Below are 15,658 nucleotides of genomic sequence, written 5' to 3'. Positions count from 1 at the left end.
ATCCGATCTTAGTCAAATTAGTACGTCAGGTTATTTGATAATCGATGGCAAGCTGAATATCCTTTGACCGACCGTAGTCGAGTCGGTATGATTCTAATCCGATCTTGGTCGTATTAGCATAGGATTCTGCTTAGTTAAGACTAAGTCGGCATAATTGGCTTTTACAGTGGAAAGCCGAAATATATTTGGTATCGAGGCATAGTCGGTATTATGGCTTTTACAGTGAAAGTCAAAGTATAGTTGAAGTCAATTTTTATAGTGAAAAATTGAGGTATGTTCCACACCGAGACATAGTCGATAGTTTTTCTTTTACAGTGAAAGTCAAAATATATTCTGTACCGAGATAAAATCGATTCTCTGGCTTTTACAGTGAAAGCCGAAATATAGCCTGTACCGAGATAAAGTTTATTTTCTGGCTTTTATAATGAAAGTCGAAATATAGTCGGTGCCGAGATAAAGTTGATCTTCTAGCTTTTACAATGAAAGTCGAAATATATTCTATATGTCGGATTTTACAGTGAAAATCGAAATATTGATGTTGATAGAATTGACCGTCCATCACTTAATAGTTAGCCGAACTTAGTGATTCTGAAATTCAGTATTTTATTGACAGATGTGGGCGATGTAGTATATTGAATTCATCGAGTAGTCATATTCGGAAGAAAGTCGAGTAGAATAAAACATCTGTCGAGCTTTTATTAGCTAATTATTATCGAGACAATGACAGCATCGTCATGGAGAGTTTGAATTCTCCGAACATCTTCTTTCGAAAAAGTTATTACATCATCAAATTATCGCTTTTTTGTCGGCTTTTTTTCAAAAGTTATCCCCTCCCCAGTTTGGTCATCCAGAGATCATATTAATGGCTCCTGCAGTCGGTCGATTATTGATAATCTCCTCAGGTTGTGACTGAGGTTGTCGATTAGCAGGAGGTTAAGTTGGTTGATCCCTTCAGAATTTTTTGAGGCAGCCTCATCGGATTAGGGCCTCTATCTCATCCCTGAGCTGGATGATTGTTCGGTATCGTGATCGTGATCATGATGGAACCGATAGTATTTCCTTCGATCACGGTTCCTCGATGGCATTTTCATCGATGGGGGGTGCCATAGGTATTCTGCTCCTTCAATCTCCATGAGAATCTACGCTCGGAGAGCAAAGAGAGGAGTATAGGAGTCATACCTGTCGTAATTTGGTTCAGATTTTATTGTCGGGGTGAAGCTCACTTATTGAGAGGTGGCCGACTTGATTCGATCGGAGCTCCATTTTTTTTCTATTTTTTCTTCTGACCCTTACCTTCTGTCTGGCGTTGGTCAGAAGCAGCCTCGTCTGCATGGATGTACTTATACACACGTTCAAGAAGTTCAGCATAAGTCCAAAAAAGAGTTTTGTCTAAAGAGTATACAAATTTGGATCTTCACAGACTCCTTTTCATGATCGATATAGTCATGTCTTCATTAAGATCCCTGACCTCAAGCGTGACCATGTTGAAACGGGCCACAAAGTTTCTTAATATCTCAGCCTCTCCTTGTTTGATCGAGAAGAGACTATCGGATGTTCGTGACGGCCTTCGGTTAGTACTGAAGTGGGCTATGAAAAAATGCTTGAGCTGCTCGAAAGAGTCAATACTTTCTGACTGAAGCCCGGAATATCAGGTCCAAGTAACTTTTCGAAGAGTTGTCGGGAAGCCAATGTATAAGAGGATGTCGGTTGTCCCTTGGATCATCATAAGAGTTTTATAGCTCTCTAGGTGGTTGATTGGGTCGGTGGAGCCATCATATGCTTCCACTTGTGGCATCTTGAACCGAGACAGGATCGACTCGTCTAAGATGTGCTGAGAGAGAGGTTGGACAGTATGGAAGTCATACTCACCAGAGGACTTTCGACCTTCCATCTGAAGTCGGACAAGTAGATGGTCGATTTTTTAAAATTTGCATTCATAGTCGTCTAACTGCCGTTGCTGGAAAACTTTAGAGGTAGAACCTCTCGACGAGCTTGAAGGAGAAGCAGAAGGTGTCTGCGGCCGTTTTCCTTTCCTAACACTATGTAGATGAGAAAGAGAGGGGAAACACCGTGAATGATGGGTGGCATGGTGAGAGTGCTGAGAATGCGGTTGTCCATCTCGATAGGAGCATCGAGATGGTCGCTCCGGAGAGAAAGAAAGTGATCGCCATGGAGGACGGTGGCTGTACCTGGATGGCATCGACTGTGCCATCGATTGCTCCATTGACGGCTGCTGCTGCTACTGAGTTTATTGTTGTTGAAAACTTTTGACCATCTCCATCAAAATATTCATCTGCTGCACAAGTGCAACGATCTAGACGTCTGTAGTAACCACAAGATGCGAGGAACTGGGCTTTACTACTGAAGATGGGGGAGGAGTATCTTCCCAGCGAGAAGAGTGTCTCACCAATCTGGTTAAATGTTGAGCTCTAATTTTCGACATAATTAATTATAGTTTTTCTCCTTTCTGGCGCGCCAATCTGTTGCGACCAACTCCCTTATCGCCTGTCATCAGTGATGAGCACCTGCAAAACAGCATCCTCACAGATCAAAGTTGTGTCCGGTAGGGATCCTTCAATGCTTAAGTCAGAGAGAGAGTTGATGAACAGTAAAATGTCTAGAGTAGCAGAGCTCTGGCTCAGAAGTATCTTACCGGTACTGTTCACTTACTCTCTTTTTATAGATGATTTTGATGTAACCGTCAAGCACGTGGTTTCACTTTTTATGGTGCTAAATTATCGAGCCATAATTGTGGAGTTAGTGGATCGTTAATTCTCACTAATTGCCATAATACATAGTCAATAACCGTTCACAATGGTTACAGTATGTTGAGCAGATTGGCCGACTATATGTCGGTAATATTGATATATCGGTAGAATATCCAAGTGACTATCGGTAAGTAATTCTGGTATGCTAACGGTCTTAGGTCGAAAGTTGTTCAAATCGTCTATTGTTGGTTGATAGTAGCCGACTGTATGTCGGTCAACCGATCGAGAGTCGGTGTGATTTGTTCAGTTAGCCGATGTAGAGTCGGGGTTGTATGTTCAGTCGGTCGGCTGTTGTTGAGTCGACGTCGGGGGTCGGTTGACTTGAGTCGGAGGTCAATTAACTTATCCCAATATATATATATATATATATATATATATAATGTATTAAAAGAGTGACAACTGTGTTGATAGAGTTTTCGCCCATTACGTGTGAGAAAGAAGAAAAAAAATATGATGGGATTGCTGGTGAGGCGGTGGCGGCAAGGGATGTAGAAGTGGTCGAAGATGAGGATAAGAGGGGCGAGGTAGAGGGCACGATCAAGATTGGTGGGGTGGGTTATCTCAAAAGGGGGGTCAAAGGATGGTGCAGGCAATCTAGAGGGAGATGGTGGCTATTGTGGATCTCCATCTTGGCCTTGATCAGATGCATCCTCGACACCATCCGAACTATGAAAGATGAACCTGATCGGATCACGTATCTACCAAAGACCTAAAAGTTGCTAGACATATCATATTGAGCTAGAAGTAGAGACTGTCCTCGATCTTCGGCTCATACGGAGGACCTCACTTTGGCTCTGGATGAATTATTTGAGATCGCCCATGGTCAAGATATGGTCTTTTAACATTGACAGAACCCATTTCTCTGCCAAATCAGGAAAGTTCAAATGGAGAAAAACTCTTTCACATTCAAATCTTTTCTAAAAGAAAAGAACTCTCTTCAAACCAATCTACTTGTAAAATCTAGAAGGCAATTGAGACTCTGAGACGTATACGACTTCAACTCCTTCCTTATAAACAAAGGGGCACAGAGACCCTCAAAGTAAGTTCTCTACTCCTATTCTCTTATTCTCATTGTTCTCCATCTCTTAACTTTAGCATCGGAGGGTCTTCACTGGAGAACACCCGAGTGAGAATTTTTTGTAGGTTCTCGGACGAAGCTCTAGTGGCAATAATACCTCGTTACCTTCACCTCAGCTGTACGACCTCAAGAGCGAAGATCAGGAGTAATATTTGGTGCTAGAGGAAAGGCCCCAACTAGCTTCGAGGTCCTATTTTGAGAAGAGAGAGTTCACCGAAGATCACCATGAGGATATGAAGAGGTTCATCGAATGTGTCTCACCGTTCTGATGGCATGCGAGCCAACAACATCCCATCGAAGAATGCGCTACCACCACCGATTCAAGAAAATTCCCCACCAGCAGTATCAGTGGTCTCCCAAGACCAGTACAACAACCTTGTCTAACAAGTGTAAGCTCTTTCAGCTGTGGTAAGGGGAATATAGCAAAACATCGAGCCTCATCCCGTTTTAGAAATTTTGCAACCGATTAGAGGAAGGTCAACTGACCAACCTCCCTGTAGCTCAAGGATGGGTGCCAATCGTCTTAGCCGACCTGATAGCCCGGTTCGATAGAGGTATAGGCGATCGTCCACTCCGATCTCGAGAAGGGTTATTTTTCTCCTTGTCACTGTCCAACTTGAGAAGACGATCTGGAAAGGAGACTTTAGGAGATGCAGTAGTGGATTGACGTGCTACAAACACCATAGCGGCAAGATGTCGATCCATATTTTAACAAAGATCCTCCATTCATCCAAAAGATTATGAACGAATCGTTACCGCCCCGATTCAAAACACCATAGTTGGAACCATACGATGGAACTACCAATCCAGTGGACCACTTAGAAAATTTTAAATCTCTCATGCTCCTGCAAAGAGTAACTGATGCACCCCTCTATCGAGTTTTTCCTTCGACCTTGAGGAAGGTTATCTGCCAATGGTATTCAAGCCTGCAACCAAATACCGTAGACTCTTTTTACCAGCTTAGTCGAATGTTCATCGCACACTTCGTCAGCAGTCGCTGGTAGCGTCGCAACTCAGATTTTCTCGTCAGTATAAAATAATGGGAGAATGAGCCACTCCGAGACTATATCAACTGCTTCAATACTATGACCTTGGAAGTGCGGAACTTGGACCAATCCGTAGCAATGACCTTACTAAAGGCCGAACTTCTCTAAAATGACCTCTTCTTGCTCAACAAAAAATATCCGAAGTACTTTGTCAAAATGTTGGAGCGGGTGGAGAGGTATGCTCAAGCAGAGGAAGTCTAAGACCAACAAGGGGAGAACCTAGGTAGCAGATCGCAGCCGAACACTAAACAAAGTAAGAAAAAAGATTCTTCTTGCTCAACAAAAAATATCCGAAAGACTTTGTCAAAATGTTGGAGCGGGTGGAGAGGTATGCTCAAGCAGAGAAAGTCTATGACCAACAAGGGGAGAACCTAGGTAGCAGATCGCAGCCGAACACTGAACAAAGTAAGAAAAAAGATTATCGATGAGTGCAATATCGATGCGTCAAGCAAAGGCTTTGTCACTCTCGGACTCCACCTTGGGGAAATCGAGCTAGATCTCTCGCGAGGCAATATCGATCTAGAATCCCTCCATAGAAATTTCACTATTTCACTCCATTGAACACCTCTTGAGCCCAGATACTAATGGAGATAGAATGCCAAGAAGAGCTCCCCTGACCAAGGATGTCTACTCCATTGTGAGCAAGGAATCCGAGAAAATATTGCAGGTACCATCGAGATCATGAGCACAATATGGAGGAATGTTGGTAGCTCAAAGAAGAGATAGAAGCACTTATCCAACAAAGATGTCTTCGGTGCTATATTGATGAACGGTGAATCTAGGAGAACCCGCGGGATGATCTTTCATGACAAGAAAATCTCCATAAAAATCAACCAATAGCGGATGAGATCCATACCATCTCTGGGGGGTAGCTCGACCACGACACCTCTAGACTAAGCCGAACTGAAGAAAAAGAGCTAAAGAAGAGAAAAGTCAGTGATGAAATCACTTGAAAAAAATAAAATGCCCACATGGTGACCCTATAGTTTTGTCCCTAAATATTTCAAATTATGATGCACACTGGGTCTTGATTGATAATGTAAGTTCAATAGATATTTTGTTTTATGATGCATTTGTTCGAATGGCCTTAAATTCCAAGCGGTTGGTGAAGAGAAACTCACCTCTAATTGAATTGTCGAATAGTTTAGTCCTCATAGAAGGAACCATCTCCTTACTGTGATAGCTGGACGAGTTCCAAAATAAGCTATTGTTAAAGTAAACTACGTTGTAGTAAAAAGACCGTCGGTATATAATATCATTTTAGATTAGCCTGGATTGAATATTCTCTGAGCCATAGTGCCAACCTACTATTTGACTGTAAAATTTTCTACTCCTTATAGAATCGGCGAGCTTCGAGAAAATCAGTAGTTAGCAAGGGAATGTTACGTGGCAACTTTATGTAAAGAAATATTGGGAGAACAGTCGATGCATGAGCTTGATGTGTGGGATGAGCTAACGGAATAGAGAGGTCAGCCAGTGGAAGACCTTATCCCAATACCGATTGATGAAGACCCAAGCAAAGTTGTTAAGATCTGTTTGAATTTATGTGAAGAGGATCGTCGATATCTCATCTCTTTTCTTCAAACTAATGCAGATGTGTTCGCCTGGTCAGCTTCTAATATGCCAAGCATCGACCCAAAAATCATAGTACATCGGCTAAATATAGATATGAAGCACCGCCCGATCAGACATAAGAAGTGCAGCTTCGCCCCCAAGCGATAAAAAAACATACAAAAAGAGGTTGATAAGCTTCTAAAGGTGGGGTTCGTTCGAGAAGTCTACTATCCGAAGTGGTTAGCCAATGGCGTATGGGTCAAGAAGGCTAATGGGAAGTGACGTGCATGCATCGATTATACTGACTTCAATAAAGCGTGTCCCAAAGATAGCTACCCTCTACCTTAGATTGACCAACTGGTGGATGCAACCTCGGGGCATCAGCTCCTATCTATCATGGATGCTTTCTCCAGATATAACTAGATTCGAATGGCTCCTGAAGATGAGGAGAAGACCTCTTTTGTCACTGATCAAGATCTTTTTTGCTACAAAATTATGCCATTTGGTTTAAAGAATGCAGGTGCAACTTATCAATGACTAATCAATAAAATCTTCAAAGAGTAGATCAGCAGAAATATGGAGGTATACGTGGATGATATGTTCGTTAAAAGTAAAGTTAGCGAGCACTATATCACCGACCTTGAGGAGACGTTCACCACAATACGATGCTTTCAAATGAAGCTCAATCCCAGCAAATGCATGTTTAGCGTCACCTTCGATAAATTTCTGAGCTTTATGGTGTCACAACGGAAGATTGAAGCAAATCTTGAGAAGATCCAAGCTTTCCAAAAGATGAAACCCCCAAAGATGATCAAAAAGGTATAGTGCCTGATTAAGAGGATTGCAGCCCTCAGTAGATTTCTCTTAAGGTCCGTTGAAAAAAATCTTTCCTTCTTCAAAGCTCTCAAACAAGCAATAAACTTCCAATGGTTAGATGTGTGTCAGGTCACATTTGATAAACTGAAAAGGTACCTTGGCTCACCAACCCTCCTAAGTAAATCAGAGCTTGGAGAAGTATTATACCTATACCTTGCGGTCTCACCTTCGGTGATTAGCTCAGTCCTCGTTCAATAGGAAGTCAAGGTGCAAAAGCCGATCTAATATGTCAGCCAAGTTCTTTATGATGCCGAGTCAAGATACATAAAGCTGGAGAGGATGGTTTACGCTCTCATGATATCTTTCGAGAAGTTACGTCCATACTTCCAGATACATACGATTGCTATTGTCACCGACCAACTGGTCAGATGCGTGCTTTACCAGTTTGACACTTCAGGATGGTTAGCTAAATGGGCCGTCAAGTTAGGAGAATTCGACATAAAATATCTTTTGAGACCATCAATTAAAGCCCAGGCATTAGCTGATTTTATTTTGAAATGCACCATCTCGAACGAGGAGCAGAGCGATGGATTGACAATTTCGACACTCAAAGAATGTTGGATTCTTCATATGGATGGTTCCTTTAATACTGAGGGCTCAGGAGCTGGATTGATTTTGATCAACTTAAATGGAGTAGTTGTAGAGTATGCACTACATTTTAAGTTTCCTGCCTCAAATAATAAAATCGAGTATGAGGTACTGATAACTAGTCTGGAAATAGAAAAAGATTTGGGAGTTCGGCATTTGAGCATTCACAGTGACTCCCAACTCATCGTCGGACAAGTACATGGAGAGTATGAGGTGCGAGAGCCGAACATGGTAAAATAGATTAGGATAGGATTGGTAAATTTTTGATTTAATCTACGTGTAAAAATTAGTTTAGATATAATAATTAATACATATTTATAATTAATAATTAATTATTTAAAATTAAAATTTAATTTATAATCAATAATTAGAAAGTATGTTCTCAACCATCTCACCCCCACCTCTTCCTCCATCGGCTCAGGAGCTGGATTGATTTTGACCGGCTTAAATGGAGTAGTTGTAGAGTATGCACTGTATTTTGAGTTTTCTGTCTTAAATAATAAAATTGAGTATGAGGTACTGATAACTAATCTGAAAATAGAAAAAAATTTGAGAGTTTGACATCTGAGCATTTACAGTGACTTTTAACTCATCGTTGGACAAGTATATGAAGAGTACGAGGTGCGAGAGCAGAAGATGGTAAAATAGATTGGGATAGGATCGGTCAATTATTGATTTAATCTACGTGTAAAAATTAGTTTAGATATAATAAGCGGGTCCTTACTCCCCCTCCAGCCCCCCGCCCCACACCACCCACCCACGCACCCCCCCCCCCCCCCCCCGCTCTTTCGCTCTCACTCTCGCTCGGCGGAACCCCTCCTCTCCCACACCTAGCGGCGGTGGCGGCGGCGGCGGCAGCTCGGCGTCGGAACCCTAGCGGTCGTCTAAGCATCTCTATTTGGACACTCCAAGCCTCCCACCCGATCGAGACTGCACGCCATCGCCATCGTCCTGTTCGGCCGCTCCAAGCATCCCTGTTCGGCCGCGTCCCTGTTCGACCGCCACTCCAAGCGTCCCTGTTCGGCTGCATCCTGTTCTGCCGCTCCAAGCGCCCCTGTTCGGCCGCTCCTAGCTTCCCACCTGACCGAGACCGCTGAGCACGGAAACTGAGCAAGGTCGTTTCCCCTTTTTTTTCCTTTGGTTTTTTCCATTTATTTTTTTCTCCTTTTCATTTCTTTTTCTTTTCATGATTTCAGATTTTTACATGATTTCAGATTTTTATCTATCATATATATATATATATATATATATATATATATATATATATATATATATATATATATATATAAAATGAAGAAGAAGAACGGATTTTGGGGAAGAAATTGTGCCTTCCCATTGGTCTCTCCGAACTCAACTGGGTGCTTCAAATTCCTTCTTTATCAGTTGCTGTGTTTGGAGATCATGAAAAGCCTGCACTAGTTACTTATCCAGATGTGGCTCTGAATTGTAAGTATGAGGATGCTACGAATGTTTTAGTATGCTTGCATCTTTTTCTTCCATCTAATGCAACTATTTTGCATTTGACATGGAGTTTACCGTATTATTTCAAGGTCCAGTAAGAGGTCCTTAAGCTGTTTATTGTAGCAATTATTTATCTTTTTTTCACAGCTTTCGTTGTATGATAACAATCTTCCTTTCTTCACTTTCTATTTTACTGATCATTAGGGTATATGTTCTTTCGGTGCGCATGACCATCCGTCAATATATCATTTTATGTTATTGTCGTGGAAAATCATATGCCAATGTGTGCATTCCATTGTATGCTGACTGGGAACTGCTGGACTGTCATTTTGCAGAGTGAAGGCATGCCTGGCCTTCATACTGCCAATCTTTTCTTTTATTTATTAGGGAATATTCCTAATCCTTTTCCTTTATTTAGTTATTTATTTATTTTTTCCAGTTGGGTATGCTGTTGTAAATATTTACCATTGTTTGGTACAATATCCAAGTGCAAACACAAAAATCATGCATTCATCGTGCATTTTACATGAATTTACCACTTTAACATTTCTTTAGTAAATAAGAAAAGTCTATGAAGCTTACTGGTGTCTCAAGGTGTTTGTCACTTTTGAATGAGCCTAACATCATAGACCTTCATCTATATAAACTAGTTACAGTATCCTCAGTTTTATATTTGTCAATTCTTCTAGGATTCTTTGCAAGTATTTTGCATATGGGGCATGCCTGAAAGGGGAGTATTGTGAATTTCTCATGATTGGAAAGCCCAACCGAACAATGTAACAATGTTAAACTCTTTAACCTTGTCATCCAGTTTAGCTACTTCAACCTAGAATGCATAGCTCATCCATTTAATATTTTCCTTTTGGTACTGTTTATGGTTGCAGGTATGCACTTTTTATCAGAAAGGGGTGTGCTCTTATGGTAGTCGATGCAGGTATGACCATGGTAAAGTTTCTTGTCATCAGGCATCTGCCTCATCATCGTCATCGAGTTCTCTTCCATATGTAGCATCAGATTCTGTTCAAATCACACATCCTCCTATGGATGGTCTGAATGGAGAATTTAAAGCAGCATCAAGTGCTCCAAAAGAGTTAACAGCCTCAAGTAAACCTTTTGTTCCTCCTGGTAAACCAGCATGGACCCAAAATTTTGCAACTCATACATTTCCAGAAAATCAGGGAGGTCATGTGCCCATGTCTGTCAGATTGGCTGACCTGCCTATCTGTTCATTTGCTGCTGCTGGTAATTGTCCTCATGGGGAAAAGTGCCCTCACATCCATGGGGATTTGTGTTCCATTTGTGGAAAGCATTGCTTACATCCACACCGTCCGGATGAAAGAGAGGAACATATAAAGCTCTGTCAGAAAAATAACAAACGACTTGAAGCATTGAAGCTTTGTCAGGAGATAAAATGCAGTGTATGCTTGGATCAAGTGCTCTCTAAGCCCACTGCTGCTGAATGGAAGTTTGGATTGCTTTCGGAATGTGACCATCCATTTTGTATTTCATGCATCTGGAATTGGCGGAGTAATTCTCCTGCTTCTGGCATGGATGTCAACAATGCAGTAAGGGCCTGTCCAATATGCAGAAAGATATCTTATTTTGTCATCCCCAGTGTTATATGGTATTCAACAAAGGAGGAGAAACAAGGGATCGTTGATAACTACAAAGCCAAGCTCAAGTACTTCTACACTCCAATCTATCTCCATATGGATATCAATGTGCTTCAACTATTAGATTTTCATTTATGCTGCATGTCCTTTCTTTCTTTTATGCTGCATATCCATGGATGTTTTATGTGAAATGTTTAGTCTCTGCATAATATACCATGAGGTAATAATATACTTAATATGGACAAGTATAAGATTGGTTTTTTTCTGTTCAAGGTCTGATGGTTTTCTGCTATTTCTGATTTTAATCCTCGCATGGCTCGGCCTACCTTGGTGCATATGTGGGTCCACCTACTTTAAGGAAACTTTTACTGTATTTTCTATTTTTCCCATTTTTTATACAGTTGAAAACATTCTTATTTGATCATTTACGCTCAAGATTCAGTTGATCAAATGCTGGAATTTACTATAATTTCTGCATGGGAAGGCTTACCAAGGTGCCTATGTGGGTCTACCTTCTTTAAGAATCCTTTTACTATAATTTTTACTTCTTCCTCTTTTGTGTACACTTGACTCCATTTTTTCTTGATGTGATAGAATTCATGCTCAAGGATTCACATGATTGAATACCAGATTTAACCTCTATTAAGATGTGGCTGTCATATAAAGGTTGCCATGAAGTCTACTGTGTTTTTTTGTGTGTCCGCCCACTTTAAAAAGGAAAAGCCTTTGGTATTATAGTGTTTTTTTTATTTATATATTAGTTATGTTTCCATCCTTCGTTTATTGGTGGATCCTTTACTTTTTCAATAAATTACAATTTATTTCTCATCTGTCTCTCCTCTCTCCATGTCAATCCTTTTTAAGGTTTAGTCATCATAAATTAATCCTTCAAGTCCATTATGATTGCATAGTTGAGAGGGAGACCACTGCATCCTGCAACTTCTAAGAATATGCTTACTGTTGTTTTCTTTTTAGCTGTGCATCATAGAGGTGTTGGAGACATGGAAAAGTTTACAAGTGGAAAAAATTCTTGGCCTTAGGCTAGCAACTTGGAGTTACTTGCTCATGGATGGGCATTATTTTACAAGCCTGAAATTGATTTGGTTCAGTCTTGGGGCTTAAAGGGTTGTTGTTGGCTCTAGCCAACACTAGCATTTTAGAATTGGTTGTGAGAGGTCTTTTTGTTTCATGTAGTTTAGATTTGAGGAAACTGTGAGAGTAAGCATGTTTATGATAAAGGAAGTTTTTGTCTTAAAAGTATGGGCCTGATGCGCCACAACTTAGCCACCTTTGCCAGACAGTCTGTCGCCCTTTTGCTCTGACACGTAGGTTTTCCACTGACTGATCACTAAAAGCATCCAATGCATGGAATGGCTCAGGCGAAACGCGAAATGACTAAGCACCTTCTTCATGGCATGACATGATCCCAACCCTCTTTGGCAGTCCTCATGCTTGCACCTTGGGGTGTTGACCAATTCTTTTACTAGCATATGTTTTCTTACCTCAGGTTATATATTTTATATTTCTGAAGTGAATTATAAATCTGACCAAAGTGAACTGCATCTGTTAAAATTATGTTGTTACCGCTAATATTCTTGTTAATCTGGTCCTTTCTATCTTTGTTCTTTGAAGAGTTCCATGCTCATCATATTAATTCTCTTTAATTATAATTTATTTTAGTAGCAGCTGTTGGAACTTATTCTGCAGAATGTTAATTAAGTATTTGCTAGATAAAGACAAGTAAATGCCAGGATATATGTGACTTGACTTTTAATTTTTATTCTGCAACTTGTTCAACTATTTGGAAAAAGTTTGGGTTTTAATGCGTACCATGTTTGTTGTGTTCCGGCACACTTACAAGCCGCATGCAAAAAGGCCATCTAACAATCTATATGTTTACTTATTGTATTTAATGTCTTTCGCAGGCTAGTTTTACATAGAAGTGGTAAGAGGTACAATCAAATCAGAGTTCGATTGGAGATGATGGTGCAGAAAAATCACAGCAATTGCTTCAGTCCATGATACATGTATGGAAAGAAATAGTTGGAGTGAACAAAAGAGTTCATGCACTTTATGATGGAAAAGATGCAGGTCAATTCATCTATCTTAGTGTAATCTTCGTCCATAGTTTCAGCACCGCCTCCAGCTGCTACCCCTGCAATAATTGTGATGATGATGATGATGATGATCAGGAGGAGGATGGTCACTTATGATTTTTTTTTTTTTTTTTTGCTATGATTGGGATGATGGTGCTTGTCATACTTTTTGTTTTGTTATGGATATGGATATAATGTGGATGATGATACTTATAGATACCTTTTTTTGGTTATGGACTTGATACGATGAGGATGATGATTCTTGTGGAATTTTTTTTATTTATGAACTTGGATATATGAGATGAATGATATTTGTGATGATTATAATTTTTTATTAAGATTAATGTGCTATTTATGAATATGAATTTGCTGTTATATGGATTATTTATATATGATCAAGTGTATAAAAAAATAATATTTTAAGTTTTTTTTAATAGTCAGATTTAAATATTATAGTGAAATATTTTTCTTAAAGATTATTTTTTGGATAAATTAGTGAAAATTTTTCATTTTGAGTTTAAATTTAAAAGTAGCTTTCCAGTTGAGTTTCACTTAAAAGCAACACCTCAATTGGCATAAATGATCAAATTGCTTCCGTAGTTATAAACTAATATTAAAATAATACTGTAATATTAAAAAATAGTACTGCTTTATTATAAAGTAATACTGATTTAGTGTAAAACAATACTATCTTATTATGATGCAAGGGTATTATAAAATAATATTTTTTTATTATAATATAGTACTGTCTTATTATAAAATAGTACTATCTTATTGTAATATAATACTATTATGAAACAGTACTATTTTATTATAAAATAGCATTGTCACATTATAAAATAATTCTATGATATTAAAAAATAGTACTGTCTTATTATAAATCAGTACTGCATTACGTATTATAAAATAATACTGTGATATTAAAAAATAGTACTATCTTATTATAAATCAGTACTGTGTTATTATAAAATAATATTTTTTTATTGTATAACCGTATGAGGATACAAGGATATAACGGTCATTTCAGTTAAAAATAGGGAGTTATTTTTAATTTATGTTTGGAATGGGGAGCTATTTTTAATTTAAACTCAAGTGGGGGGCTGTTTTTAATTTGAAATATAAAATGAAGATTTTTGTCTAGTTTACTATTATATTTTTTCGAAAAGTTATTTTGCGAAGGATTATTTCCTTGAAAAATTATTTAGCGAGGGATAATTTCTTCGAAAATACAGAAAAGTCACTTGAAAATTTGAACAATCCTTTGAAAATACAAACAAAATTCCTTGAAAAATCTCTTGAAAAGATTCACTTGAAAATTTCCTCAAAAATTTTTTTTAAAAAAATCTCTCGAAAAGATTTCCTCGAAAAAATTTTCTTGAAAAATCTCTCGAAAAATTTTTTTCAAAAAATTCTTCAAAAAATTTCCCTTGAAAAATTTCTTGGAAAGATTTCTTTGAAAAATCCATTGAAAAGATTTTCTCAAAAAATTCCTCGGAAAGATTCTCTCGAAAAATTCTTTGGAAACTTTCCCTCAGAAAATTCATCGAAAGTTTTCAAGAAAAAAATTTCATCGCAAAATTCCTCAAAAAATAAATTCTCTCGAAAAATATTTTTGAGGAGGGTTTTTCCAATGACCTTATTTTCATTGAAAATTTGTCGGAAATATAAATTTTTCATGGATTTTTTTTTCCTTCGAAAAATCTCTCGAAAATGGTTCTTTTTCTTGTAACGAACTTAGTTGAGGATTTATTAAAATATTTTTTTAATTATTCTCTTCAAATTAATTGACATTGTCCTCGATAAAGTAGAAAAAATAAAGTCTGAAAGATAAAAAGGAAGAAAAGAAGAGATGTCACCTGACCTAGATATATACTTGGTTCAGTCTAGCATTCATGATTCTACTCGAAATCTTTTCAAAATTATTTTTTCCTCCAATTTAATCCTAAACTCAAAAAAAAGTAAGCTAAAAATAAAAAGAAGATTCAAATGTAAAAGCTAGGTTGCCCCCCACCAAGCACTAAGTTTAAACAGAAAATATCTTTGAACGTAGAATTATAAATCTTAAATCAAAATTATGACATTGTAGGTTAAAATTATGACATCCTAGCATAGAAAAGTCTCCGAATATAGAATTATAAATACTAAATCAAAATTATGACATTATAAGTTAAAATTATGATATTCTGGCATACAAAATGTTGCTGAATGTAGAATTATGAAATTCTGGATCAAAATTATGATATAATAAATTAAAATTATGATATTTTAATATAAAAAATATTATTAAATTTAAAATTATGATATTTTGAATTAAAATTATGATATTATAAGTTGAAATAATGATATCCAACATAATAAATATCTTCGAACATAGAATTATGATATTCTAAGTAAAAATTATGACATTATATTTTAAAATTATGGCATCTTAGTATAGAAAGCATCTCTGAATATAGAATTATGACATCTTTAGTCAAAATTATGATATTATAAATAAAATTAAGATATCTTGATACAAAAAACGTCCTTGAATGCAGTACTTGCAGAAATATGATATCCTATATCAAAATTATGAAAT

The 15,658-nt window shown here is 37.9% G+C and overlaps 1 protein-coding gene across 3 annotated transcripts; it reads left to right on the top strand.

Annotated features, from left to right (window-relative positions):
- Nucleotides 1-8,690: 8,690 nt before the first annotated feature.
- On the top strand, nucleotides 8,691-13,398 carry LOC105042058 (E3 ubiquitin-protein ligase makorin-like). Of its 3 annotated transcripts, XM_073254019.1 has the most exons (5): nucleotides 8,691-9,025; nucleotides 9,125-9,356; nucleotides 10,061-10,147; nucleotides 10,256-11,052; nucleotides 12,910-13,398. In XM_073254019.1, exons 4-5 carry the CDS (start codon nucleotides 10,412-10,414, stop codon nucleotides 13,004-13,006), a joined length of 738 nt encoding a protein of 245 aa, XP_073110120.1. In that variant the 5' UTR covers nucleotides 8,691-9,025; nucleotides 9,125-9,356; nucleotides 10,061-10,147; nucleotides 10,256-10,411; the 3' UTR covers nucleotides 13,007-13,398. The 3 variants fall into 3 exon arrangements, with proteins under 3 accessions (XP_073110120.1, XP_073110118.1, XP_073110119.1); XM_073254017.1 differs by lacking the exon at nucleotides 12,910-13,398 and having other exon boundaries at nucleotides 10,256-11,249; XM_073254018.1 differs by lacking the exons at nucleotides 10,061-10,147; nucleotides 12,910-13,398 and having other exon boundaries at nucleotides 10,256-11,249.
- The last annotated feature ends 2,260 nt before the right edge of the window (nucleotides 13,399-15,658 follow it).

This window comes from Elaeis guineensis, chromosome 3 (genome assembly GCF_000442705.2).
Source record: "Elaeis guineensis isolate ETL-2024a chromosome 3, EG11, whole genome shotgun sequence".
NCBI lineage: Eukaryota > Viridiplantae > Streptophyta > Magnoliopsida > Arecales > Arecaceae > Elaeis > Elaeis guineensis.
This window is presented reverse-complemented; position numbering and strand designations above follow the sequence as displayed.

Excerpts from the sequence above, each read along its gene's own strand:
- LOC105042058 (XM_073254018.1), top strand. The coding sequence starts at position 10,412 with ATGGATGGTCTGAATGGAGAATTTAAAGCAGCATCAAGTGCTCCAAAA.